General features: G+C 41.1%; 1 protein-coding gene and 1 pseudogene across 3 annotated transcripts in view; both read right to left on the bottom strand.

Annotated features, from left to right (window-relative positions):
* The window catches only part of DYNC2H1 (dynein cytoplasmic 2 heavy chain 1), a 669,732-nt gene that overhangs the window by 89,201 nt on the left and 554,392 nt on the right, over nucleotides 1-26,139 (bottom strand). For all 3 annotated transcript variants that reach the window (XM_073613106.1, XM_073613107.1, XM_073613108.1), the window contains one exon: nucleotides 7,476-7,685. In XM_073613106.1, the coding sequence (XP_073469207.1) occupies nucleotides 7,476-7,685 (210 nt within the window). The remainder of the gene's footprint in view (nucleotides 1-7,475; nucleotides 7,686-26,139) is intronic.
* On the bottom strand, nucleotides 9,817-9,935 carry LOC141130515 (5S ribosomal RNA; annotated as a pseudogene).

Below are 26,139 nucleotides of genomic sequence, written 5' to 3'. Positions count from 1 at the left end.
AGGGGGTTCAGTGAACCCAGTGCAATATCTGCGAACCCTGCACATAGATTTAAACCCCTTTAGTCTAGGGGAGCTTTTATTCCTATGCCATTTTCCAAGGCTAATTTACAAGATGTTGGTTAAAAAAGGGCACAAGAAACTAGGCAATGCCATGGGGGACATGCACCAATGCAAACAAAAAATGTAAAAACATGCAACATTGAAAATACATAAATCCTTTAAGTAACATACTTGGGGGATAACTTAAAGCTGCATATGAAGACAGATTTCTGGCCAGCTGGCATTTGTAAACAAACTGGCCAGAGATCTTGTATGACCCCATTGATCAAATATAGTCACGGATGCTCCCCCTGAACCCCCACCCCCCAATTAATTTTGGGAGACAGACCAGAACACTAAATGAAGAGCTTGTGGCCTGGTATAGTTCAGGAAGGTAAAGAGAGGAAGGTGTACGCTTGCTGCTATCTCTTTCTGGTATGAATTTTTAGGGGGCCGAGAACGCTGGGTTACATAACAGAAGCCGTGGATTTGTGCAGGCAAACACATGAATAGTGGAATATTTATTGTGAACTAGGAGGCCTCTTTACATAGATCAGGGGTCCTCAAACTTTTTAAACAGGGGGCCAGTTCACGGTCCCTCAGACTGTCGGGGGGCTGCACTATAGTTTAAAAAAATATGAACTAATTCCTATGCACACATCTTATTTGTAGTGCAAAAAAAACCAGGAAAAAACAGTACAATATTTAAAATAAAGAACAATTTTAATCACTATGAACTTATCAGTATTTCACAGACTCCTCTCATTACAGAACCCCTCCCAATCACAGACCCCCCCTCCCCATCACAGACTCACCCCATAACAAAGCCCCCATGACAGATCCCCCCAACACAAACTCCTCTCCATCACAAATCCCCACATCACAGACTCCCCACATCACAGACTCCCCCCCATAACAGACTCCCTCATATCACAGACTCCCTCATATCACAGACTCCCCCATATCACAGATCCCCCCATCACAGACTTCCCCATCACAGACTTCCCCCATCACAGACTTCCCCCATCACAGACTCAGCCATCACAGATCCCCCCATAACACTCCCCCATCACAGATCCCCCCATATCACAGTCCCCCTCCATATCACAGATCCCCCCATATCACAGTCCCCCCCATAACAGACTCCCCATCACAGATCCCCCCTATCACAGATCCACCCCCCATAACAGACTCCCCCATCACAGATCCCCCATATCACAGTCCCCCCCTATCACAGATCCACCCCCCATAACAGACTCCCCCATCACAGATCCCCCCCATATCACAGCCCCCACCATATCACAGATCCCCCCATCACAGACCCCCCCATAACAGACTCTGCCATCACAGATCCCCCCCATATCAGACTGCCTCATATCACAGATGCCCCCCATCACAAAGCCCCCATAACAGATTCCCCTCTTCGATATTACATGCCGCCCCTTCTATAATATCACAGCACTCCCCCTCCCCTCTGTTACCTGTATCACACAAGACATGAAGCATGGTAGGTCCGGACAAAGGGCGGGACTTTGCAAGTGAAAGGCAGGTGACTGATTCCTGGGACTGCCCCGATGCCTAGTAACCAATAACCCGCTTCTTAACTCAAAAGGTCCTTTGTCCAGACCTGTCATGTTTCCTGTCATGTGTGATAAAAGTAGCAGATGGCAGGGGGAGTGCTGCAATGTTAAAGGGGCAGTCCGTGGGCCGGGTAAAAAACGCTGGTGGGCCGGATTCGGCCCGCGGGCCGTAGTTTGAGGACCCCTGACATAGATGATGACGCCCACATACCATGAATGGGCTGTTTTTTTTTTTTCAGTGTCTGTAGACTCCAGGTGCTGCGTGCATGGACTATTCAACTCCATTAGAATGCAAAGGCTGCAGAGAAACACAGTTGCTAGTCCTAATGTGCACCCACATACTTATCATGTTAGGATGAGTGGCTGTGTCCGTGCCGTGTAAATAGCCAACTTATGGCTATGGGGGCAAAGTTTGTCCCCAGTTTGGCCAATTTATTTATGGCTAAATGGGAGGAGGATGTCGTCTATGCCTGTGCCTGACCGGAACTTGTTTTGTGGGCCAGGTACATAGATGACATCCTCCTCCTATGGAGGGGAGACCGTGATTCGTTGGAACAATTTATGAATTTTTTAAATTCCAACGACCGTGGTATAACCCTTACTTATGAAGCCCACTCTGAAAGAATTCATTTTTTAAATCTTAAGATTCGAGTATTGGAAGATAAACAAATCACTAGTACATTTTTTAAGACCACGGACCGCAACTCTTTTATACCCACTGATAGATGCCACCATGAAACGTGGCTTAAGTCTGTGCCTTTGTAGTCAATATGTCAGACTTAGACTAAGTTGTACTATGATTGATGACTGACACCAAGACATCTCTCTTAAAAAGCTAGATTTGTAGAAAAGGGTTATAATAAAAAACATTTTTAATGAAGAAATCTATCAGGATAGGAATTCTCTACTAATAGATAAAGTCAAACCTAATACATCTCAGAAATTTAAATGGTTGTTTTTTACAACATTCTCAGGACAACAGTAAAAATTAAATAGATTTTCAAAAAGTATTGGCCTGTACTTAAAAATGATAGAATTTTGGGGCCCGTACTCCCTGATAAACCAGGGGTTCTTTTCAGGGGATTGCCTTTCTTACAGTCTAGTGTGGCACCTACCATCATTGACCCACCGGAACGCACAACTTTTTTTCAAAATCTAGTGGTATTTTATCCTTGCAAAATATGTGTGGTATGTCGAATTAATATTAATGAAAAAAAAAAAAAAAAAAACAGGTGCTTTTTCCTCAACTGTTACAGGTAAAACATATCCAAACAAACATTTCATTACCTGTACCATGAAGAATATTGTTTATCTTATCACATGTCCATGTGATAAGCAATAATGTGGGAAGTACAATTAGGACTTTTTACTATATTGGTCCATTGCGGTAAGAGGATAGCTTCCGTTTCCCTTTTTAATTCAGTTAAAGGGGTTGTAAACCTACGTGTTTTTTCACCTTAATGCACCCTGGCAGTGACCGGCCCCCTAGCCCCCCGTTTTACTTACTTGAGCCCTAGAACTTGACCCACGGGGATGCTCTGTCTCTCTGCCCGGGTTCTAGGCTCATGATTGGATAGATTGATAGCAGCGCAGCCATTGGCTCCCACTGCTGTCAATCAAATCCAATGACGCCGAGTGCTGGACTCCGGAGCGCGCCCGCAAGGTAACCCCCTGGGAGAGCGCTTCTCCCAGAGGGTTATCTGATGTGGGGAGGAGACGCGAGAGCCGTCGAGGCACCCCAGAAGAGCAGGTTTGGGGCCACTCTGTGCAAAACGAGCTGCACAGTGGAGGTAAGTATGTGTTTGTTATTTAACTACTTAACGACCACGCTATAGCCGAATTATGGCTACAGCGGGCCTCGATAACTCTGGGAGGGCGTACATTGACGTCCTCCCAGAATCTTACTCCCTCGCACCCCCGGGAACATCCGTGACCGCTGCATCACAGTTCACAGTAAATGCCCACTGATAGCGGCCGTTTACCACGTGACCGCTCCGTGAAATGACGGAGCGATCACTTGTAAACAAACCGGCGTCACGTTCAGTTCCTTTCTCCCCTCTCTGTACAGATCAGTACAGAGAGGGGAGAGATCAGATGCTGCTGCAGCGCTGTGGGCTGGATGTGTAGTGCCCACAGTGCTGCCCTGTGCCCACTCTAGCCATTCAGCCAGGCATCCATCCATACTGAGCCATCCATCCACACTGAGCCATCCATCCATCCTGAGCCAGCCATCCATTCATCCATGCTCAACCAGCCATCCATGCACAGCGAGCCATCCATCCATACTCAGCCAGCCATCCATCCATCCGTACTGAGCCAGCCATCCATCCATGCTCAGCCAGCCATACTCAGCAATACTCATCCATCCATACTCAGCAATACGCATCCATGCTCATCCATCCATCCATACTCAGCAATACTCATCCATGCTCATCCAACCATCCATACTTAGCCATACTCATCCATCCATCCATACTCAGCAATACTCATCCATGCTCAGCCATCCATCCATATTCAGCAATACTCATCCAGCCATCCATACTCAGCAATACTCATCCATGCTCATCCATCCCATCCACCCCCATCCATACTCAGCAATACCCAGCCGTACCCAGCCATACTCAGTCATCCAATCCATACTCAGCCATCCCCATCCACGGCTTATCCATACCCATTTATGCTCATCCATGCCACATCAGTTCTCCTCCATGCCACTAGAGTGCCCTTACAAAAGTGTAATAGGTAGTCAAATTAGAGTTGACATTTATGCCCCTAGAACGCCTGACGGTGCTCCCTGCATGTTGGGCCTCTCTATGTGGCCAGGCTGTGTAAAAGTCTCACACATGTGGTATCGCCGTACTCGGGAGAAGCAGGAGAATCTATTTTGGGCTGTAATTTTTGCTATTTACATGCTATGTGTTAGAAATATTGTATAAATGGACAACTTTGTGTAAAAAAAAATGCGTTTTCATTTTCTTTACACATTTTCCAGAAACTTGTAGAAAAAAATGACATGTTAAAAAGACTCACTATGCCTCATAGATTATATGTTGGGTTGTTTTCTTTCCAAAATGGGGTCATTTTTGGGGCGTTTCCATTGTCCTGGTGCTCCAGGGCCTTCAAAAGTGTAAGAGGTAGTCAAGAAATTATATGTATAATTTATGCTCCAAGAACGCCTGATGGTGCTCCCTGCATGTTGGGCCTCTGTATGTGGCCAGGCTGTGTAAAATTCTCACACATGTGGTATCGCCGTACTCAGGAGTAGTAGAATGTGTTTTGGAGTGTAATCTGTGCTATGCATATGCTCTGTGTGAGAAATAACCTGCTAATATAACAATTTTGTGAAAAAAAAAAAGAAAAAAAATCTTGATTTTGCAAAGAATTGTGGGAAAAAATTAAACTTAAAAAACTCATAATGCCTCTTACTAAATACCTTGGAATGTCTACTTTCCAAAAAGGGGTTATTTGGGGGCTATTTGTATTTTCCTGGCTTGTTAGGTTCTCAAGGCCGTCAGTACATCAGGTGTGATCAATTTTCAGAGATTGGCACTATAGCTTGTGGACTCTATAACTTTCACAAAAGACCAAATAATATACACCGATTTGGGTTATTTTTACCAAAGAAATGTAGCAGTATAAATTTTGGCCAAAATGTATGAAGAAAAATGACTGATTAGCAAAATTTTATAAAAAAAACTAAGAAAAATTCATTTTTTTACAGAATTTTCGGTCTTCTTTCTTTTATAGCGCAAAAAATAAAAAACCCAGGAGGTGATTAAATACCACCAAAAGAAAGCTCTATTTGTGTGAAAAAAAAGGACAAAAATTTCATATAGGTACAGTGTTTCATGACTGAGTAATTGTCATTCAAAATGTGAGAGCACCGAAAGCTGAAAATTGGTCTGGTTAGGAAGTTTAAGTGCCCAGTGGTCAAGTGGTTAAATAAAAACAAAAAACAAACCCTTACAATCACTTTAAGTAACAATTAAGGGATTCCTTTTTCTTTTTATTTAATTTAATATATATATATATATATATATATATATATATATATATATATATATATATATATATATATATATATATTGTACACATTCTCTCAAATGATTATGCTGTAATTTTTTAATATAGTTTTTTACTAATATATTTTTTTTTTTTTTTACATTTTTTGTCATCCATATGAGATCATTCATGTAAACGAGGCTTGGTTACTTCCTGCCTCTGATACTGACATCCGCTGTTTACTCTACTTCGTTGCCTCATTTAATCGAGAATGAGGCATGGGTGTCTTCCTGATTCAAACTGAGGTTTGGTATGTATTTACTGCTGGGGTCACTTCCTCTTGCAGTATAGGTTTGCCACCCTGTTAAACATGAGTGGCCGTTTCCCATGACTAATCCATCTTGTCATTAACCCTTCTGAGTCAGTCATTTAGACCAATAGCGGTTAAACAAGGCCATGAGTACTCAATGAGCTGTGCACTCTCCGCAATGGACCTGGTAAATTGCGTGGTTTCAGGCATGGACTTCACACCCCTGATGAAGTCAGTTATGACTAAACTAGTAGGGTGGAGTCTATGCCTAGTCTCACCATGCTAGTTCTTATGTGATCTGCAGATGTTTTTATCCTGAAACTTTTTATCCATGTTTGATTGGATTTGTGTTATTCAATAAACCATCACGGTTTTATGCTATGAAGGTGTTTTCCTCCTTTTTGCATCTCACCTGGGAGCGAAAGACAGAGAGAGCAGGCAGTGGAATTGATATTTTTATGATCCTGTCTACATCCAGAGGACGGATTCCTTGTATGAACAAATGCTTTACCAGGCTCCTATAACGTGGACTCTAGTTATCTGGTAAGAGCACAACTTTTCTGTTATCACGGTGGAAGGTGGACTCTGGGCTTAATTGTTTGGTATCTTTGAGACACGATTATTCAAGGACTTCTTTTTCGTCTTGGATTTATTTTTTGGACTGATTACTGAAATTTTGGATTGTTATAGATTGAATTCCATATATATATATATATATATATATATATATATATATATATATATATATATATATATATATATATATATATTTTTTTTTTTTTTTTGTCAAACCATTTTTTTTTGGCGCGGCAATCTTTAGTTTCTGTTATTTGCATACTAATGTTCTGTGCAGGCGCTTCGGCAGCGGAGCCCAATGCAGTGGCGTTGGAGGAGCGATGTATACACTGCTCCTCCACCGCTCCCAAGACGCTGCTTGTAAGACCTTTTTTTAAATGTCCTGCCAGCGCAGTGTCCCAGTTTGAACGCACTCTGGCTTTCACACTGGGGAGCATTGGGAGACATTTTTCAGGTGCTATTTTTAGCGTTAAACACCTGAAAAACACCTCCACTGTAGAGGGGTCTAAGTTTTTGTATTACTCTCAACTGGGACAGAGTCTGGTCAGAATGGTTCAGTGAGCGTTATATGGTATATAAATTATATGTTAAACACATGTATGAAATTATTGTTTTTTTTTTTTCTTTCAGTTACCCTGGAGTGAACAGTGTCACTGGGGTTATTATTCATTGTAAACCAGATACTGGTGACATCATCACAACAGAATTCTTTAAAAACTCCATTACGACACCAGTACTACAATGAATAAACATGCAACCTTATTTACAGTCATGGTTCAATTAAAATTTTTATACAAATACGTAGTTCGGCATAATTGTTTTATTCAGTCTGATAACTGATCCAATGTTAAATGCTTTGGAACAGGGCTTTGAAATAAAAATTGCCAGTCTTTCATTTGGCAATAACAACAAAACATATAAAAAACAGTGAAGTGATTTTGTTAATAAGCCCTGTAATATTCACTTACCTTCTGTTCTAGTAAAGCACTTGCGAGACTCTGTACTTCAGAACTCAACAACGATGTTCCCCGGATGACCTTACTGAGAGCTGCCAGAGATTGGTGAATACTCTGTACTAGGCGGATAGCGCTGAACTGCTCCAGGATGATGAATGACAAGATGGGTGACCCATGCCGCTCTGTAGGAGGAGACACCTTTTGATGGATCAAGTTGGAGTTCTGAAAAGAAATATTCATACAATTTTACAGTGTTCACCAATTCTCCTCTAATATGGCTGATATACTGTACACTGTTTTAAATAGTAAAGCCTAATGTGATAGAATTAAAGAGCAACTACACACCAGAACAACGTTATATTTATTCTGCAAAAGAGCAGCTAGTAAGGTTTAGACTATTATATGTGCTGGGTTCAACATGTACAATAATTACATTAAAAATAACATCATAGTTTTTTTGGGATAAGCTGTGTGTAAACTTGGTGTTAAATACATACTTTGGGGGACATTTATGAAGCAAATTAGTAACACAATTAGACGCAAAGCATATGCAATGGTTTTTCTGTGTATTTGTAACCTCTGTGGCTGGAATTCTGGGCAGCCAATTAAAGCCAGCCATAGATGGATCGATTTTCTTTCCTGCAACCACGGATCAGTGTTGACGTGGGAGTCCCTCCCACTGAGCCATTGTAGTCTCCTGGCGAGGGGGCAGGGGATTATTGCTAGCGGCTATAACAGCTGCTAGCATGTAAATCGCATGTAAAATCCAACAAGCTGGTTCTACTCAAGTTAATAAAACAATCAACTTGGGAACATTCAGCCTGCCCAATAATGTTGGTCGGTTCAGCAGGGATTCAAACCGTCTATGGCCGACTTAAGACAGATTTGCAAAATTCTGAGAAAGATTTAGCACTGAAGATAAGAAAGATTTTCACTCTAAACAGACACAATGTGTAATTAGTCACGTTGCCGTTTCCAGAACTTATTCTACATTATGCAAGTATGCACTGCATACTTGCACATTATGCCACACTTATCACCTCCCCCAGAGATGCAAAGACCATGCTCCCCCCTCCATTACTGCCATTTTCTCCCGGCCTGCTACTGGGTTTCCTATCTCCTACTACTGGTTGAAACAGATGAAGTAACTCCAGCGCATGTGTATGGGACCGACATTTTCCAGGCATCCAGTTCATATTCCCGAGAACAGGCCAGGGTTGTACACTGCACATGCACCACAGTCATTGTTTAATCCCTTCACGCCGCAAATATTCGGCCTTGGTTTAAGGGGGTTGTACCGGGGTGCTGCCTGCAGCTGCAGGCAGCACCCCTGTACCAATTTTTAGAGCTGGCGGTTGGCTTTCTCAGGATAACAACGAATGCGACTAAGAAGCCGCTGGGTTATCCCAAGCATCGGGAGGGGACGTCCCCCCTCCTGTCGCCTTCTGCGGCTTGCCCGGGCTTTCCTGTCCCACCGGGAGGCCCAAACGACCAGCCGACACATCCGCTGGCTGGCCAGGATCTAGTAACTTATTTTTTTTAAAATTACAGTATTCAAAACAGCCAAACTTGGTGTTTTGAATGCTTTTAAGTGCAAAGGAGGGATTTGGGGTCTTAGAGACCCCAGATTCCTCCATAAAGAGTACCTGTTACTGCCTATTACTGTCAACAAGGGATGTTTACATTCCTTCAGACAGCAATAAAAGTGATCATAATTTTTTTTTTCAAAGGGACAGTGTAAAAATTATTTAAAAAAATTTTTAATTTAAAGCACCGCATCCCTCGGTGCTCGCGTGCAGAAGCGAACGCATACATAAGTCCCGACGGCAAATGTAAACAGCGTTCAAACTACACACGTGAGGTATCACCATGATCGTTAGCGTGAGAGCAATAATTCTAGCATTAGACCTCCTCTGTAACTCTAAACTGGTAACCTGTAGAAATTTTTAAAATGTCGCCTATGGAGATTTTTAAGTTCTGTAGTTTGTCGCCAATTCACGAGCGTGCACAATTTTAAAGCATGACATGTTAGGTATCTATTTACTCGGTGTAACATCTTCTTTCACAGTATACAAAACAATTGGGCTAACTTTACTGTTTTGTTTTTTTGAATTCATGAAAGTGTATTTTTTCCAAAAAAATTGCTTTCAAAAGACCACTGCGCAAATACTGTTGCCATTTTATTCTCTAGGGTCTCTGCTAAAAAATATATATATATATATATATATATATATATAATTTTCTAGCAAAAAATACGGATTTTAACTTGTAACAACAAATGTCAGAAAAAGGCTTAGGCATGAAGGGGTTAATTTATGGAAAAAGGTTAGCAGGAAGAAAAAAGGGCAAAAGTAACATACAGCACCTGGTATTCCCAGGCAGTCTTCCATCCAATTACTGACCAGGCATGACCCTGCTTAGCCTCCGAGACCAGATAGGATCAGGCGCATTTAGGGTGATGTGGCCGTAGGCAGTAACATCAAGTAACACGCCGGGGCTGGGATACTGACAGTACTGAGCAGTTCTGGGGGCTCACAGTGGAGGAATACTGCAAACTCTGGGAAAGCTTAACCACGTAAGGACCAAGCCTATTTCTAACACTTGTTGCTTACAAGTGAAAATCAGTATTTTTTGCTAGAAAATTATTTAGAACCCCCAAACATTATATATATATATATTTTTAGCAAAGACCCTGGAGAATAAAATGGTGGTTGTTGCAATATTTTATGTCACACGGTATTTGCGCAGCGGTCTTTCAATCGCAATTTGTTTGGAAAAAATACACTTCACTGAATTTAAAAAAAACTAAACAGTAAAGTTAGCTCAGATTTTTTGTATATTGTGAAAGATCATGGTACGCCAAGTAAATAGATACCCAACATGGTACGGTTTAAAATTGCACACTCTCGTGGAATGGCGACAAACTATGGTACATAAATATCTCCATAGGTGACGCTTTAAACATTTTTAAGTTACCAGTTTAGAGTTACAGAGGAGGTCTTTTGCTAGAATTATTGCTCTCGCTCTGATTGCGGTGATACCTCACATGTGTGATTTGGACACCGTTTACATTTGCAGGCACAACTTACGTATTCGTTTTCTTTAGGTGCGCGAGCTCGCGGGGACGGGGCGCTTTAAATTTTTTTTTTATTTTTTATCTTTATTTTTTTTTTTACATTGTCCCCTTTAAAAAAAAAAAAGAAATCTGATCACTTGTATTGCTGTCATAAGGAATGTAAACATCCCTTGTGACAGTAATAGGCAGTGAAAGGTACTCTTTATAGAGGGATCTGGGGTGTGAAAGACCCCAAATCCCTCCTTTGCACTTAAAAGTATTCAAAACGCCAAAATCAGCATTTTTGAATACTAGGGATTTTTTTAAATTGACGCCATTGGCAGCCAAGTACTACATCGGAGACCTGATCGAAGCCAATTCCGGCTTTGTTCGGGGCTCCAGCTAGCCGGCAGATGTGCCGGCTGGTGGCTCGGGTCTTCCGATGGGACAGGAGACCCAGGCAGAGCGGCGAAAGGCAGGGGCAGGACGTCCCTTCCCACTCCTTGTGATAACGGCTGAGCAGATGCTGAGCCGCATTGGTTGTTATCACCAGAAAGCCAACTGCCAGCTCTAAAAAAATGGTACCGGGATGAAGCCTGTAGCTGCAGGCATCACCCCAGTAAGACCACTTCCTCAAAACACTGTACAGGTACGTAGTTTTGGGGGAAGTGGTAAAGAGACAGAGATTGTAACACAGATGCCAGAAACTGCAAATAGGTGAATGATTTGAAGAACTGGGGGTAAGGCACTTCATGAAATACTCCACCGCACTTATGCTTCACACCTAATACCGATGCAGCTCACAGCAGGGGTCCAGTGCGTCCCTGTTCTCTGTTTCAGGAATCAATAAGGCCTGAATTCGGACCTGAAAGGGAGCTAAAGACGCACAGGACCCCTGTGCAATTCGCTCCACATCGAAGATGTGTGAACCGGCTCCATTGAGAGCTGGTCACAATCTCCTGTCATGCAAATTGGATGCAGGGAAACTTGCATCCAATTCGCACTAGTGTGAAGCCAACCTTAGAACATAAGCAACCAGGAACTCTCATCAAAAAGTATTTCCTGGTTATCAAAAAATTGCAAGCCTTAAAACATTGTAAGCGGCATTACTTAACCACCCTGGCGGTATGATTATGTCAGATTTTTGATGCTCAAAGTGGTACAATGTTTTTCATGGAAATGTGGCGTTTTATATTGTAGACCTGTAATTCTTAGTAATAACTCACTTAAATCTGTCCAAACAAAAGTCTAGTAGATATCCCGGGTATGATAAAGTTTGAAACACGAAATCATAAATTATAATATAATAAATAACTATAAAAAAATTATAACAAATAATAATATAATAATAATAAAAATGATTCAATAATGTAATCAAATCAAAAACACTGAAGTTTGCATAGTTAGAGGATTGTCGCTGTCATTACTTTCAGTGTTTGATGACGGATTTCCCCACAAATCACTATCACTCAATTCTGCGAGTGATTCTAATTTATTATCACTGTTTTCTCGCTGGTCTAAAAGCACTTTTGATGTAAAGGGACACTTTTTGGTTGCTATGGACAATCTCCAGTTTCCAGGCAGAAGGAACACCATTTATAATATAAAACTGCATGCAAGGAACTGGGCAAACCACTAGGGACAAAAGGGAGGTGAAATAATGATACAGTAATGTAATCTGTGTTTTTATCTTTTTCAATTTGGCGCCGTGCTCCGTCCCCGTGTGTCGCAACACTCGCAGGGAACGGAGCTCGGCACTGTGATAGATCCGGCGGAGGACACGGCTCGCACAAAGAGCGGGGAGACATCACAAGATCCTGGGGACAAAGTAAGTAACTTTGCCTGGATCCTGCAATGTGATCCCGAGTGTGGCTCGGGGTTACCGCTTTTGGTACTGAAAATTCACCCTGAGCCACACTCGGGAATACCGATAAGGAGGTTAATCCCCCAACCCCGTATGATTTACTAGATGGTTGAGGAGAATAATATTGTTACAGATGAATTTGCAACTGTTCCAAACAGTTGAGTGTCACACAGATTCTTAAAGATCTGAAAATTATTCTTGACCTAGAAATACAAGTGTACAATGAAGGCTCAAAAGGATAAAAGGCCTCCGGGGTTGACTTACTAAAGGCAAATCCACTGTGCACTGCAAGTGCACGTGGAAGTGCAGTCGCCTGTAGATCTGAGGGGAAGATCTGAAATGAGGGGAAGCTCTGCTGATTTCTATTATATAATCATGTACAAGTAATGTACTTGTAGTGCACAGTGGATTTGCCTTTAGTAAATAACCCCCAAGGTGTCTTTACCAACATTTAACTAGTGGTGGCCACTCAAAGCATTTGGCTTCGGGTAGAGGTGCTGGTATTACCCCTAGTGGAGAAGAGAAGTCCAGTCTTACCATCATGGGAGAGAGCGAGATAGCATGGAAGATAATGTGTAACAAGCTCATATGACTGTTCTACTGTATATCTGAACTGCATATCATTGCAGTGGGTTTTCAATCTCTCTAAATGGTGGAAGGATCTACACAGCTGGCGCTTTTACGAACTCTATGGTGAAGGATTCAGCAAGGACACTTTGGAATTTCATCTGTATATGTGTGATATCCACCCAGAAGTGTGTGATAGATCAGTAGAAGAACTGATACTTATTTTTCACATATATGCACAGTGACACACTGGGGGAGATTTACTAATGCTGAGGCACTCAGAATCTGGTGAAGATGTGTATGGAAGCCAATCAGCTTCAAACTTCAGCATGTTCAATTAAGCTTTGACAATAAAACCCAGAAGCTGATTGGTTTCTATACAGAGCTGCATCAGATTTTGCACAGTGAAGTTTTAGTAAATAACCCCCACTGTTTGCACATATTGTATTGTGGACTTTAATTATTCACATAATTTAATTATTGAGTACTGCAATTATTATTTTATTTTAATTATAAAGTAACATGCAAAGCTCTTCTGCTCAACCTGCTAACAATTGTAATAAAACTCAACCTGCTAACAACTGTTTATAGCAGAAACTTATGCCGCGTACACACATGATCGGACTTTACGGCATACTTTGCCTGGCGGACTTTTCGACGGACTTTCCGAATGAACGGACTTGCCTATAAACGATCAACCAAAGTCCGACGGATTTGTACGTGATGACGTACGACCGGACTAAAACAAGGAAGTTCATAGCCAGTAGCCAATAGCTGCCCTAGCGTCGGTTTTTGTCCATCGGACTAGCATACAGACGAGCGGACTTTTCGACCGAACTCGAGTTCGTCGGATAGATTTGAAACATGTTTCAAATCTAAGTCCGTCAAACTTTTGAGAAAACAAAGTCTGCTGGAGCCCGCACACGATCGAATTGTCCGACGAAATGCGGTATGCCGGACCAAGTATGCCATAAAGTCCGATTGTGTGTACGCGGCATTAGGCTTCTTTTAATAAGTGGTAGAGGCAGGTTTTATTCTGTTAGTCGCTTTTACGCACACATATAAAATGGATATATACAAAGTATAATAATAATATAATAATCCAAGAAATAATAATAAACCACAGCATGCCAACAAAGATACAGCATCAGTGTGCCTGACTATAAATGTAATAATTGCCTTATATCTATGGACATTTTGTAGTTTATTGCCAGCGATCTTATTAGAATACTGGGAGATAAAGGACATGTGGAAACAAACAGCTTTTTTTGTTCAGAATAAAAACAACAGGCATCTGTAACAAAGTTTGATAAAAATCTTTGCAATGCATGTAAACCACCCAGAGGGGAAGTGGTGTTACACTTTAAGGAAAATGGAGACATATCAATTAAGCCAGCATTATAGTAAAGGAAATATAGGTTAAAACATTTTGCAGGTTTTTATTACTGTCTGTTTCCCTTTTATGTAGTTCTCTTCTGACTTTCTGTCCCCATTAACATTTGGCAGGTGAAATCACCCATAAGAGGATCCAACAGAGGCTATATGCTACTTCTTTGCTCTAATTAAATCAAAACAAAAAAAATAGTTTGGGCTTTAACATAAGGAAAAATATGTACCTTACAGAAAAAAATCCATAGTATTTGACACAAGCCAAATAGGCTTGATCTAATTTAGTTAAGCCATTTTGTATATTTTATTTATACTTCGGAATGCAGTATGTATATTTCACATCACATAAGTTAAGGACAGCCAGCCTTTATGTTCTTTTGAAGCTCCCTTGTGATCCTACAGGCTCTAATCTTCTGCTCTTAACAGTAAAGCTGTTCATGGAAATCTTGCATTTCCAAAATTTCACATGAATAAGAGGCGCTATGAAATCTGCTCTCCTTGACCTTGACTGCTGTGAAATCAGCTCAGTGCTGCAGATTAATGATATTAGCACAGGGCCAAAGTGGGAGATTCTAGTGTTTTTGTTGTGATTAATTCTGAGGCAATGTTCAATTACTTCCTGTCAGAGGGGACAAATTGAAAACCCACACTCAGGAACAAGATCTTATTTTTTACACTTGTCTTTAAAACTCTTGGGGAAAAAATATACAGTGGGGACGGAAATTATTCAGACCCCCTTAAATTTTTCAGTCTTTGTTATATTGCAGCCATTTGCTAAAATCATTTAAGTTCATTTTTTTTCCTCATTAATGTACACACAGCACCCCATATTGACAGAAATGATGGTTGACTTTCTACAACTTTCTCCCATTTCCCGACTGCATCTCTGGAGCTCAGCCACAGTGATCTTTGGGTTCTTCTTTACCTCTCTCACCAAGGCTCTTCTCCCCCGATAGCTCAGTTTGGCCAGACGGCCAGCTCTAGGAAGGGTTCTGGTCATCCCAAACATCTTCCATTTAAGGATTATGGAGGCCACTGTGCTCTTACGAACCTTAAGTGCAGCAGAATTTTTTTGTAACCTTGGCCAGATCTGTGCCTTGCCACAATTCTGTCTCTGAGCTCTTCAGGCAATTCCTTTGACCTCATGATTCTCATTTGCTCTGACATGCACTGTGAGCTGTAAGGTCTTATACAGACAGGTGTGTGGCTTTCCTAACCAAGTCCAATCAGTATAATCAAACACAGCTGGACTCAAACGAAGGTGTAGAACCATCTCAAGGATGATTAGAAGAAATGGACAGCACCTGAGTTAAATAGATGAGTGTCACAGCAAAGGGTCTGAATACTTAGGACCATGTGATATTTCAGTTTTTCTTTTTTAATAAATCTGCAAAAATGTCAACAGTTCTATGTTTTTCTGTCAATATGGAGTGCTGTGTGTACATTAATGAGGAAAAAAATGAACTTAAATGATTTTAGTAAATGACTGCAATATAACAAAGAGTGAAAAATTTAAGGGGGTCTGAATACTTTCCGTCCCCACTGTATATTTTAAACTGAAACCCTACGTTATGTAAAAAATGTACCCTTTCAGTTGAGACCCTCACATGGGCAGGGACTAAATTACTAGTCTTGTCTAGGAGGAAAGGAACAAGCAGCGGTACAAGACCTTTTACCTTCAACACTCTGCTAGTGGTAGGAAATCTAACATCATACTATCAGTCCTGCATTGTACCTGAAGACAGCAAGGGATCATCCACGTCCTGGAGGGTCAAAGAGCATGGTGGCCTCATTGTAATTGCTATTTTTTCACTTAACCTGGATTTCAGCTGTAAATAATTTCTTCAGACATTGAGGTCAGTTTCACAATGGGCTGTTCATGCAGGTTTCAATGGACCTGCAACTTTTTTTTTTTTTCAAAACAGTACATTACAACATGGAGATAATGTGGTGTAATGTGGTGTAATGTGGATTGTGGTGTGTTGAAGTGTACATTATAGGGTGCCATTTGAAATGGATGCAATGCTATGAGCGTAATTTGTAACCACGTGTAGTAGTTACCGCAATGCACAGATGCAAAATCTTGCCTTAGATTTGTTTTTTGAGAAAACAATAATGCACCAAAGTGGAACATTTTGTAAGTCTCATTCACACTAGCAATGACATATATGCATTTAAACTGTATGTGTTTATAAGAAATTTAAAAACACATTTAAATGCATTTTAAATCGTGAACCTTTTGTTTTTGCATTCAGTTTAGCTGCGTTTAGAGAAAATTGAATTCTGTGTATACAGAGGCAGATTAGATACTCTAAACGCAAGTACATATAAATCGAGAAGAACATGATCTGAGAAGCACAGCATTTGTTTATACGTTCCAAATAAATCACATTAGCCTCTTGCATTTGGTTTATTTAAATGGAGGAGGCTAGTGTGAATTTAGTCCTAAACCTGCAGAAGAGAACAGAGCCTGAAGGTTTTCGGGAGCCAAACCCATCAATTTTGCTAGAGGAAGAACCTCTGGGAAATCGAGGATGGAGAAGGATCTGGTGGTCCTAATAGATCACAGATTGAGCAATAGCATGCAATGCAGCAAGCAAGACCAGCAGACTATTACCATGCATTAAAAAGGGAGTTTACTCCAGAGATAAAACTATAGTTATACCACTTTACCAAACTCTGGTTTGGCCACATTTTGAGCACACTGTCCAATTTTGATCACCAGTCCTTAGGGAGTATGTCCTTGAACTGTAGAGAGCTCAGAGAAGGGCTGCAAAAATAATGAGGGGACTGGAGGACCTCAGTTATGAGAAACGACAAATGTTAAACATATTCTCTCTAGAGAAGAGGCGCTTAAGAAGGGATATAACTGCACTATACAAATCTTTGAAGGGTGACTATAGCATTGGCAGAAAACTATTTAATCTTAGGTCTCAGCAAGCCACTGAGAGCCAGAGCCTGAGCCAGATACTCCCACCCTTCCACAGCCCAGCGCTCCAGTGAGCACTGCAGGGGCAAAGAAGACAGCAGGCTCTCAGCAAACTGAAGACCAAGACATAAACGAACAACGGTGTTTGATCGCTCAGTTCTCAGCAAGCCACTGAGAGCCAGAGCCTGAGCCAGATACTCCCACCCTTCCACAGCCCAGCGCTCCAGTGAGCACTGGAGGGGCAAAGCAGACAGCAGGCTCTCAGCAAACTGAAGACCAAGACTTAAACGATCAATGGTGTTTGATCGCTCAGTTCTCAGTCTTAGAGCCGGCGGGGGAATAGATGCAGCATGGATCAAGTATAATTGTTTTTCTTTTTTAAATTACTGAACTTTTCTTTTAAATCTATTGCCCATGACTTCAGAAAAAAAAAAAAAAAAAACAGCTCACTGTACCCCGTAGACTCATGCATTGGTTTTTGTCTGGTTTGAAAGACCAAAATAATTTGTTTTTAAAGTTTTTAGTATATGATATTTTAGTGACTGGGTTTACACACACTTTAAATGGAGCTTAAATATTATCTAAACCCAAAAACAAAAAATTAACGCCCAACTAAAGGAGCAGCTATTTTTTTACATTTTGGATTCTCATATTACCACTCATTTCTTTTTTTTTATTACTTGAGCAGCTCTTCAAAAAATTTACCTAGATGTGCTTAGAGGTGGACTTTAATATGTTGTGGTATACCGGTCCTCACATGTAGTGGCTGCATTACTTTTTCAATTTTTAGTGTTTTTTTTCCCACCTTTAATTTCACCTGGTAATCCTGCGAATAACACACGTCCTGTCCTAGGATGACAACTCACTCACACTAGGATGCTCTTTTGATTTAGATTGCAAACACATCCTCCTCTCTTCATGGGGTGGTTTTTGTAGTTTAGAGGTTGACTGAAAGGATAATAACATTGCTTGATATATGGGTTCAGTGCACAGAAAGTGACAAGGACCCACCACCTCAAACCTTTGAAAAATATCAGCATGCTGCCTCTGATAAAAGCAAAAGGAAAATTAGAACCTAATACCGTAATTATCATTACCATTTCTTTCCAGTTTTAATAAAAAGTAAAGGCATGAATGAGTCAAGTACTATTTAAATACATTCAGTATTCAATTAATCCATGCGGTGGGAGAGGAAAAAAAAGGCATGTCTATATTTAAGATCTGTGCCTGAGTCTCTTCATGCTAATTCCAGGGAAGAAAAATTCCTCTGTGACTGCTTGATAGGTGATAATTAAAAGGTAAACAAGCTAATGGACTCCCCATATGTAAGCTCTAAGGAGCAGGGCCCTCTGATTCCTACTGTATCAAAGTGTATTGTATTTGTACTGTCTACCCTCAAGTTGTAAAGCGCTACGTAAACTGTTGGCGCTATATAAATCCTGTATAATAATATAATAATAATATGTCAGCTATTCCGTTTCACATACTGCAACTATACTATGCATTCTTAGACACAGAGCTGTAACAGACCCATGGCCGCCTCTACTTGTTCATTACAGCTGTACTGTTCTGAGTTATGCATGATATGATAATGAGATTTGAGCAAGGTAATATGAGATAATTGACATGCTACAAGAAGTGGAACTCTGGACATTTTTTTTCTTTAGTTCTAGATAGTGTTAAGAGAGTTGGAACTTCAGGCTTTTTTTTATGTCATGTCCCATTGGCAAATATTTCTTTCACTTCTTGGAAGAACAGGAAGTAAAAGGAAAGTCTCCAACAATGGGGACCGAAAACAAGTTTCTTCCCCCATTCTATTTATAAAAAAAAAAAGTTTGACTCTTCCGCCTCTTCTCTCCCTCTCCTCTACAATCCAATCTCAATGCCTCATTTCTACTCTATATAAATCTAACCTAACTACTTCTTATTTCCCCACACTCCACAATCTGGCCTCCCTGCCTTTTCTCTCTCCCGACTCCACTCTCTACAGTTGAATCTTGATGCATTTTCTCTCCCCCTTTTCTATAATCTGGTATTGCTAGTTGATGAACTGTAGAAACAGAACTAATGATTGCCAAAGCATGCATGCGTAGTAAGACAGTACGTCGTCTTGGGTATTATTTGGTGTGTTATACATGACAGCCTAAATATGTTGATGTAGCTTACACCATGCAATTAACTTTCTCTGTTAATTGCTTAATTAGTACTTGGAATAATAATACTCATTCTTCATTCCAAACATACAGGGAATACAAACTTATTTCTCTCTGTTCTGTATAGGTGGCCCTCAGGGTGTTTTTTTTTTTAATTATACGTACGTATAACCTGCCCAGGGGGCATATTCTTGCTAGCTTCTGGGGATTGTATATGATATTGGCTCCTCCTGTGTGTTCATATTTTATTTGCGTTTTCAAGGACACTGTTTGGTTTCTCAGAATTTAACCAGTGTTTCCATTGCACAGCTGATAATATTGGAGGATGGAGATTGCCAGACTGCTGGTTGGAAGCTGAACAGTGGAGAACTTGAGTGGAGAACGAACAAGTCTTGCTTTTTGTCTGCTAGTGATTGCTGGCTGATTGCTGGGTTGAATTTTAGGTTCTTTTTGGGGCTTTTCCTTGTAGCTTTTTAACACCTTTGTCTGACACTTTTTAAACAGCTTTTTTTTTCTTTGTTTCCTTCAGCCTACTAATTAAGGGGAGTGGTTAATTGGTCACAGGTGCTTGAGGCCCATATAACCTTCTGTAGAACTCATTGTGAGCCTGCTCATCTTGAGCTTGCTGGAACTCTGTCCAAGTGGAACTGGTCTAAGTGGTGAGTTAAAAACCAGAGTTAGTGGATTTGGTCTAAGTGGTGAGTTAAAAACCAGAGTTAGTGGAACTGGTCTAAGTGGTGAGTTAAAAACCAGAGTTTAAAACAGGAGGTTATAACAGGGGTCATAGTACCTGTGTAGTGTGAGTACCTGAGTGTTGTCTGAGTAGTGAGTGTGGATCGTTAGTACTTGTGTATTGTGTACTGTGTACTTGTATATTGCGAGTGCACATAGTTCTGCGAGTGCACGTAGGTCTGCGAGTGCACGTGTATTGTCTTGTTGAGTGCACCTGTATTGTCTTGTTGAGTGCACCTGTATTGTCTTGTTGAGTGCACGTGTATTGTCTTGTTGAGTGCCTGTGTATTGTCTTGTTGAGTGCCTGTGTATTGTCTTGTTGAGTATTAGTGTCAGGAAGCTAGTTGTCAGGTAATTTGGACAGGGTATAATCCCCAATCCTCATTAAATTTAATAGGTACAATGCCCGGAGGGTGTGGAGAGGCGACCCGTTGTACATCTTGCGGCATGTATGCGTTCCTTGATCATCCGATGGAGGGTGAATACTGCTGTGCAAAATGTAAGCGCATTGTTTCCCTGGAAGCCCAGGTTCTGAATCTGGGGAAGCAACTGTCAGCACTGAGAAGTCCATCTATACTAAAGGAGAGCCAGGAACGTACATGGCAGGTGCCGGCAGGGGCCAGCAAAGAGGCGGGTGGAGACAAAGAGGTTCAGGCACTAGGAAAGAGTAGATGGGTGACAGTCAGGAAGGGTAGCGGGGGAAGTGCCAGAGAGGCCAATCCAGGGCTGGAGCATCCCAATAAGTACGCTCCATTGAGTGACACTGGTGAAACCAAAGACAGATTCTGGTGGTAGGGGACTCAATTCTTAGAAGGACAGATAGGTCAATCTGTAACAAAGACCTGAAGCTCCAAACAGCATGTTGTCTACCGGGCGCTTGGGTTTGGCACATCATGGATCTGGTGGACAGATTACTGGAAGGGGCTGGGGAAGACCCAGCTGTCATGGTGTACGTTGGCACCAATGACAAAGTCAGAGGCAGATGGAGTGTCCTAAAGAACGATTTTAGAGACTTGGGAGCTAAATTGAGGAAAAGGACCTCCAAGGTACTATTCTCAGGAATACTACCGGTACATCGAGCCGCACCAGAAAGGCAGAGGGAGATTAGGGAAGTAAACAAGTGGCTGAAGAGCTGGTGTAGTAAGGAGGGGTTTGGGTTCCTGGAGGACTGGGCCGACTCTCAGTCGATAACCAGTACTATAGAAGGGATGGACTGCACCTAATTAGGAGGGTGCAGCATGCTGGGAATGAAGATGGCCAAAAAGTTAGATGGATTTTTAAACTAGGCGATGGGGGGGGGGTCCAGAGGTAGAGATAGTCAGAGCGGAACATATTCCAGAGGGTAGTATTGGGGGCATTAGTGGTAGGTTGACCAAAGCACATAAACCCAAGGCAAGTATAGTAGCAAGTCCTAGTTGCAATCTCGGAACACCCAATAAGAGGATAATATGCAACCGGTCTAAACTACGTGGCATGTTCACCAATGCCAGGAGCCTGGCGGACAAGATGGGTGAACTAGAGATACTGTTGTACGAGGAGGATTTGGATTTTGTGGGAATTTCAGAGACCTGGTTCAACAGCTCTTTTGATTGGCTGGCAACCATTCAAGGGTATACCCTTTATCGCAAGGATAGAGAGGGTAAAAAAGGGGGAGGGGTATGCCTATGTATCAAGAATAATGTACAAGTGAATGTGAGAGATGACATCACTAAGGGAGCTAGGGAGGAGGTGGAATCTCTATGCATAGAGCTCCAAAGGGATGAAGCTAAGGGGAAAATAATACTGGGAGTATGCTATAGGCCCCCTAACCTGCGGGAGAAAGGGGAGACAGATCTCCTATCACAATTTGGATTAGCAGCAAGGATGGGAAGTTTTCTCATAATAGGGGATTTTAACTATCCAGACAGACTGGGCAGAGGGAAACGCGCATTCATCTAAGGCTCGCCAGTTCCTAAATACCTTGCAGGACAATTTTATGGGTCAGATGGTAGATGCACCAACTAGAAATAAAGCGTTACTGGATCTACTTTATACCAACAATACAGACCTGATCACGGATGTGGAAATACAGGGCAATTTAGGTAACAGCGATCACAGGTCAATTGGCTTCAGTATAAATCACACCAATATGAAACATAAGGGGAATACAAAGACACTGAATTTCAAAAGAGCCAACTTCCCTAAACTATAAACCTTGCTAGAAGGCATAAATTGGGATACAATCTTAGGAACAAAGAACACGGAGGAGAAATGGGTTTGCTTTAAGAGCATATTAAATAAGGGCATTAGCCAACGCATCCCATTGGGTAATAAATTTAAAAGAGCGAACAAAAGTCCTAGATGGCTTAACTCCAATGTAAAAATGCATATAAAAGCAAAGGTGAAGGCCATCAAAAAATACAAGGTTTAGGAACATCATCAACATTCAGACTTTATAAAGAATGCAACAAGAAATGTAAGGGTGCAATAAGGATGGCTAAGATAGAACATGAAAGACACATAGGGGAGAAGAGCAAAAAAAATCACAAGAAATTCTTTAGGTATGTAAATAGTAAAAAAGGAGGACAGACCATATTGGCCCCATAAAGAATGAGGAAGGACATCTGGTTACAAAGGATGGGGAGATGGCGAAGGTACTGAATTTATTCTTCTCCTCAGTCTTCACAAGGGAATCGGGGGGCTTCAGTAACCAAAATTGCAGTGTTTATCCTCATGACACATCACAGGAAGCACCTCCATGGTTAACAGAGGACAGAATTAAAATAAGACTTGGGAAACTTAACATTAATAAATCACCGGGACCAGATGGCTTGCACCCGAGGGTGCTTAGAGAACTCAGTCACGTAATTGCCAGACCATTGTTCCTAATTTTTACTGACAGTCTACTGACTGGAATGGTACCAGCTGATTGGAGAAAAGCCAACGTAGCACCAATATTTAAAAAGAGCCCAAAATACATCCATGGGAATTACAGACCAGTTAGCCTAACATCAATAATACGTAAACTCTTGGAGGGGATGATAAGGGACTATATACAAGATTTTAGTAATGAGAATGGTATCATTAGCAGTAATCAGCATGGATTCATGAAGAATTGTTCTTACCAAACCAATCTATTAACCTTCTATGAGGAGGTGAGTTGCAATCTAGATAAAGTAAGGCCTGTAGACGTGGTGTATCTGGATTTTGCAAAAGCATTTGACACAGTTCCCCATAAATGTTTTTTTTTTTTTTTTAATTCTATATTTTATTTTTTCAAACACAGAAAAAGAAAAAAATACATCTTCATATATATATATATATATATATATATATATATATATATATAAAACAAATATCGTTATTGCTGCTTCCAATTTGCAGAGTATAACTTAGCACATTGTGATTCAGTTTTCAGTAGACACATATGACTTATTATCAAACAAGACAGAAAAAGAAAAAGAAAGAGAAAAAAAAAACAAAAAAACAAAAACAAAAACCCCAAATACAAACATTTCCCTGTGACATTATTTAGGTTCTCTTGCTCTCCCCCCCCCCCTCATAATGACCCATCCTGCTCTCCGAGCGCATATCCGTACTCCCTGGAGCAGACCAGAAGAGACCATGGATTCCATTTTTTATTACATTTCTCCACCTTACCCTGTGTAATCGCAATGCCTATTTCCATGGCGTACATATCTGCTACTTTTTTTAACCATAGTGAGATCGAGGGGGGTGATTCTTGCTTCCAAACGGCCGGGATACAGGCCTTTGCCGCATTCAAAAGATGGGCCACCAGAGAATTCCGATATGTACACTTTGAGAGGTCCCAAAGATGAAGAAGATATCTTGCTGGGTCAGACCCCGGGTCATACTCTGTTAATTGTCTTACAGTATCTCGTACGTTAGACCAGAAATCTACTAACTTTCGACATGACCAAAAGATGTGGAGCATATTACCCTCTGATTCTCCACATCGCCAGCATTTATTTGTCCGCTCTGGATACATTTTTTGTAGTAATGATGGAACTTTATACCCCCTTGTAAGAATTTTGTAGCATAACTCTTGGTATTTGCTGGTAGTTGTGGAGTAATGAGCAAAGTGTAAAATATAGCTCCTTTGCTCTATGGAGAGTGTAATGTCCAGATCTCTTTCCCATTTTGAAAGAAATCTTGGCACAAAGTCTTCAGGAGGATCTATTAATATTTTATATACCTCTGATACTCCATGTGCAGAAGGCTCTTCCAAAAGGCATACATTTTCTAATGGTGTATTTAAGCGGTCTGATCTTTCCCCCCTATTAAGGAAGGTTAGGAAATGTGTAAGCTGTTGCATCCGCCATGGATCCAGTGGCGGACAGAACAGCGATTGCATTTCCGACCTTGTCTTCAACCTTGATGCTTCAAGAAAATCCCCTAATCGAAATCTGCCATGGCGCATAATTTGCTTAAAACGGCTGTCTGTGTAGCCAGAGGGAAATAGTGGATTTCCCAACACAGGATGGAGCCGAGTGATTTCCCCGTCAAATCTTGAAAAAAAGTGGCTCTGTTGGATTACTTTTAAAGTTGCCCCTATCAAGGGGTGATGTCTTAAAGTTCCAAGAGTTTTAAGTTGTAGCCATGGCAGACATCGAAGAGGAATCTCCGTACATGATTGTTCAATCGCTATCCAGGTTTTGTGTCCCTCGTCTCTGCACCAAGTACCCTAGCAAGGTGTACTGCTTTGTAGTATCTTATCGGGTCGGGAAAAGCCATACCTCCTCTAGCCTTTGGCATAGCCAGTAATTTGAAAGATAGACGCGGATGCTTTTTTGCCCAAATAAATTTAATAAAAATACTACGTATTGATTTCAGAAAGGACTCTGGGATAGCTATTGGCAGAGTCTGAAGGAGGTATAGTAACCTTGGAAGAATATTCATTTTAAGAATGGCATTCCTACCCATCCATGCATAGGGGCCTTTATTCCATCTTTCCAAATCAGATGAAAATTCCTGTATTAACGGTGGAAAATTTGCTTGGAAGACTTTGTCTATTGAGGAAGTCAATTTGACTCCTAGATATGTCAGAGATGAAGCTACCCAGGGGAAGGAAAACGACGATTGAAGAGCCTGTGCTCGTGCTGTTGGCAACGTAATGTTTAATATCTCTGATTTTTTAGTATTAATTTTAAAATTAGAGATTAAGCTATAGTGATCAAACTCATTTACAAGGTTTGGTAACGTGGTTTCTGGTGAGGTGATGAAAAACAATATGTCGTCTGCATACACCGCAGTTTTGTGCTCAGTTTTGTCGATTGAGCAACCCTGTATATCGATATTTTGTCGAACATGTCGCAGAAATGGTTCGAGGGTTAATATGAATATCATTGGTGACAAAGGGCATCCCTGTCTAGTACCGTTGCTCATGTTGAAGTATGAGGAGGTTACCTCGTTAATTCTTACCGCCGCAGATGGAACAGAGTATATAGCCTCTATCCATTTACCAAATGCTTTCCCAACTCCAATATAGGTCAACGTCTCCTTCAGAAATGTCCAATCCACCCTGTCAAAGGCTTTCTCAGCGTCAGACGATAGTAGACATAGTGGTATTTTACGAGAATGAGCCAGATGAATAATATCTAAAGCCCTAGTGGTATTATCTTTAGCCTCTTTGGTAGGCATAAAGCCTACCTGATCAGGGTGGATGACAGTCTGAAGGAGAGGTTGTAATCTTGTAGCTAATATCCTTGTGAAAATTTTCCAATCAACATTTAATAATTAGATCGGTCTATAGTTCTTACATTGGGTGAGGTCCTTGCCCTCCTTAGGAATGACTGCAATATGTGCCCTAAGAGTGTCAGTCGGTAAGGGTCGATCTTCTAGGAGGGAATTAAATGCTTTTGTAAATCTTGGACCTAAAATGGGAGCAAATACCTTGTAATAGACTACTGTATACCCATCTGGGCCGGGAGCTTTACGTGGCTTTAACGTACTGATTACGTTCATATATTCGTCAATTGATATCGGCG

Source organism: Aquarana catesbeiana, linkage group LG02 (genome assembly GCF_042186555.1).
Source record: "Aquarana catesbeiana isolate 2022-GZ linkage group LG02, ASM4218655v1, whole genome shotgun sequence".
NCBI lineage: Eukaryota > Metazoa > Chordata > Amphibia > Anura > Ranidae > Aquarana > Aquarana catesbeiana.
This window is presented reverse-complemented; position numbering and strand designations above follow the sequence as displayed.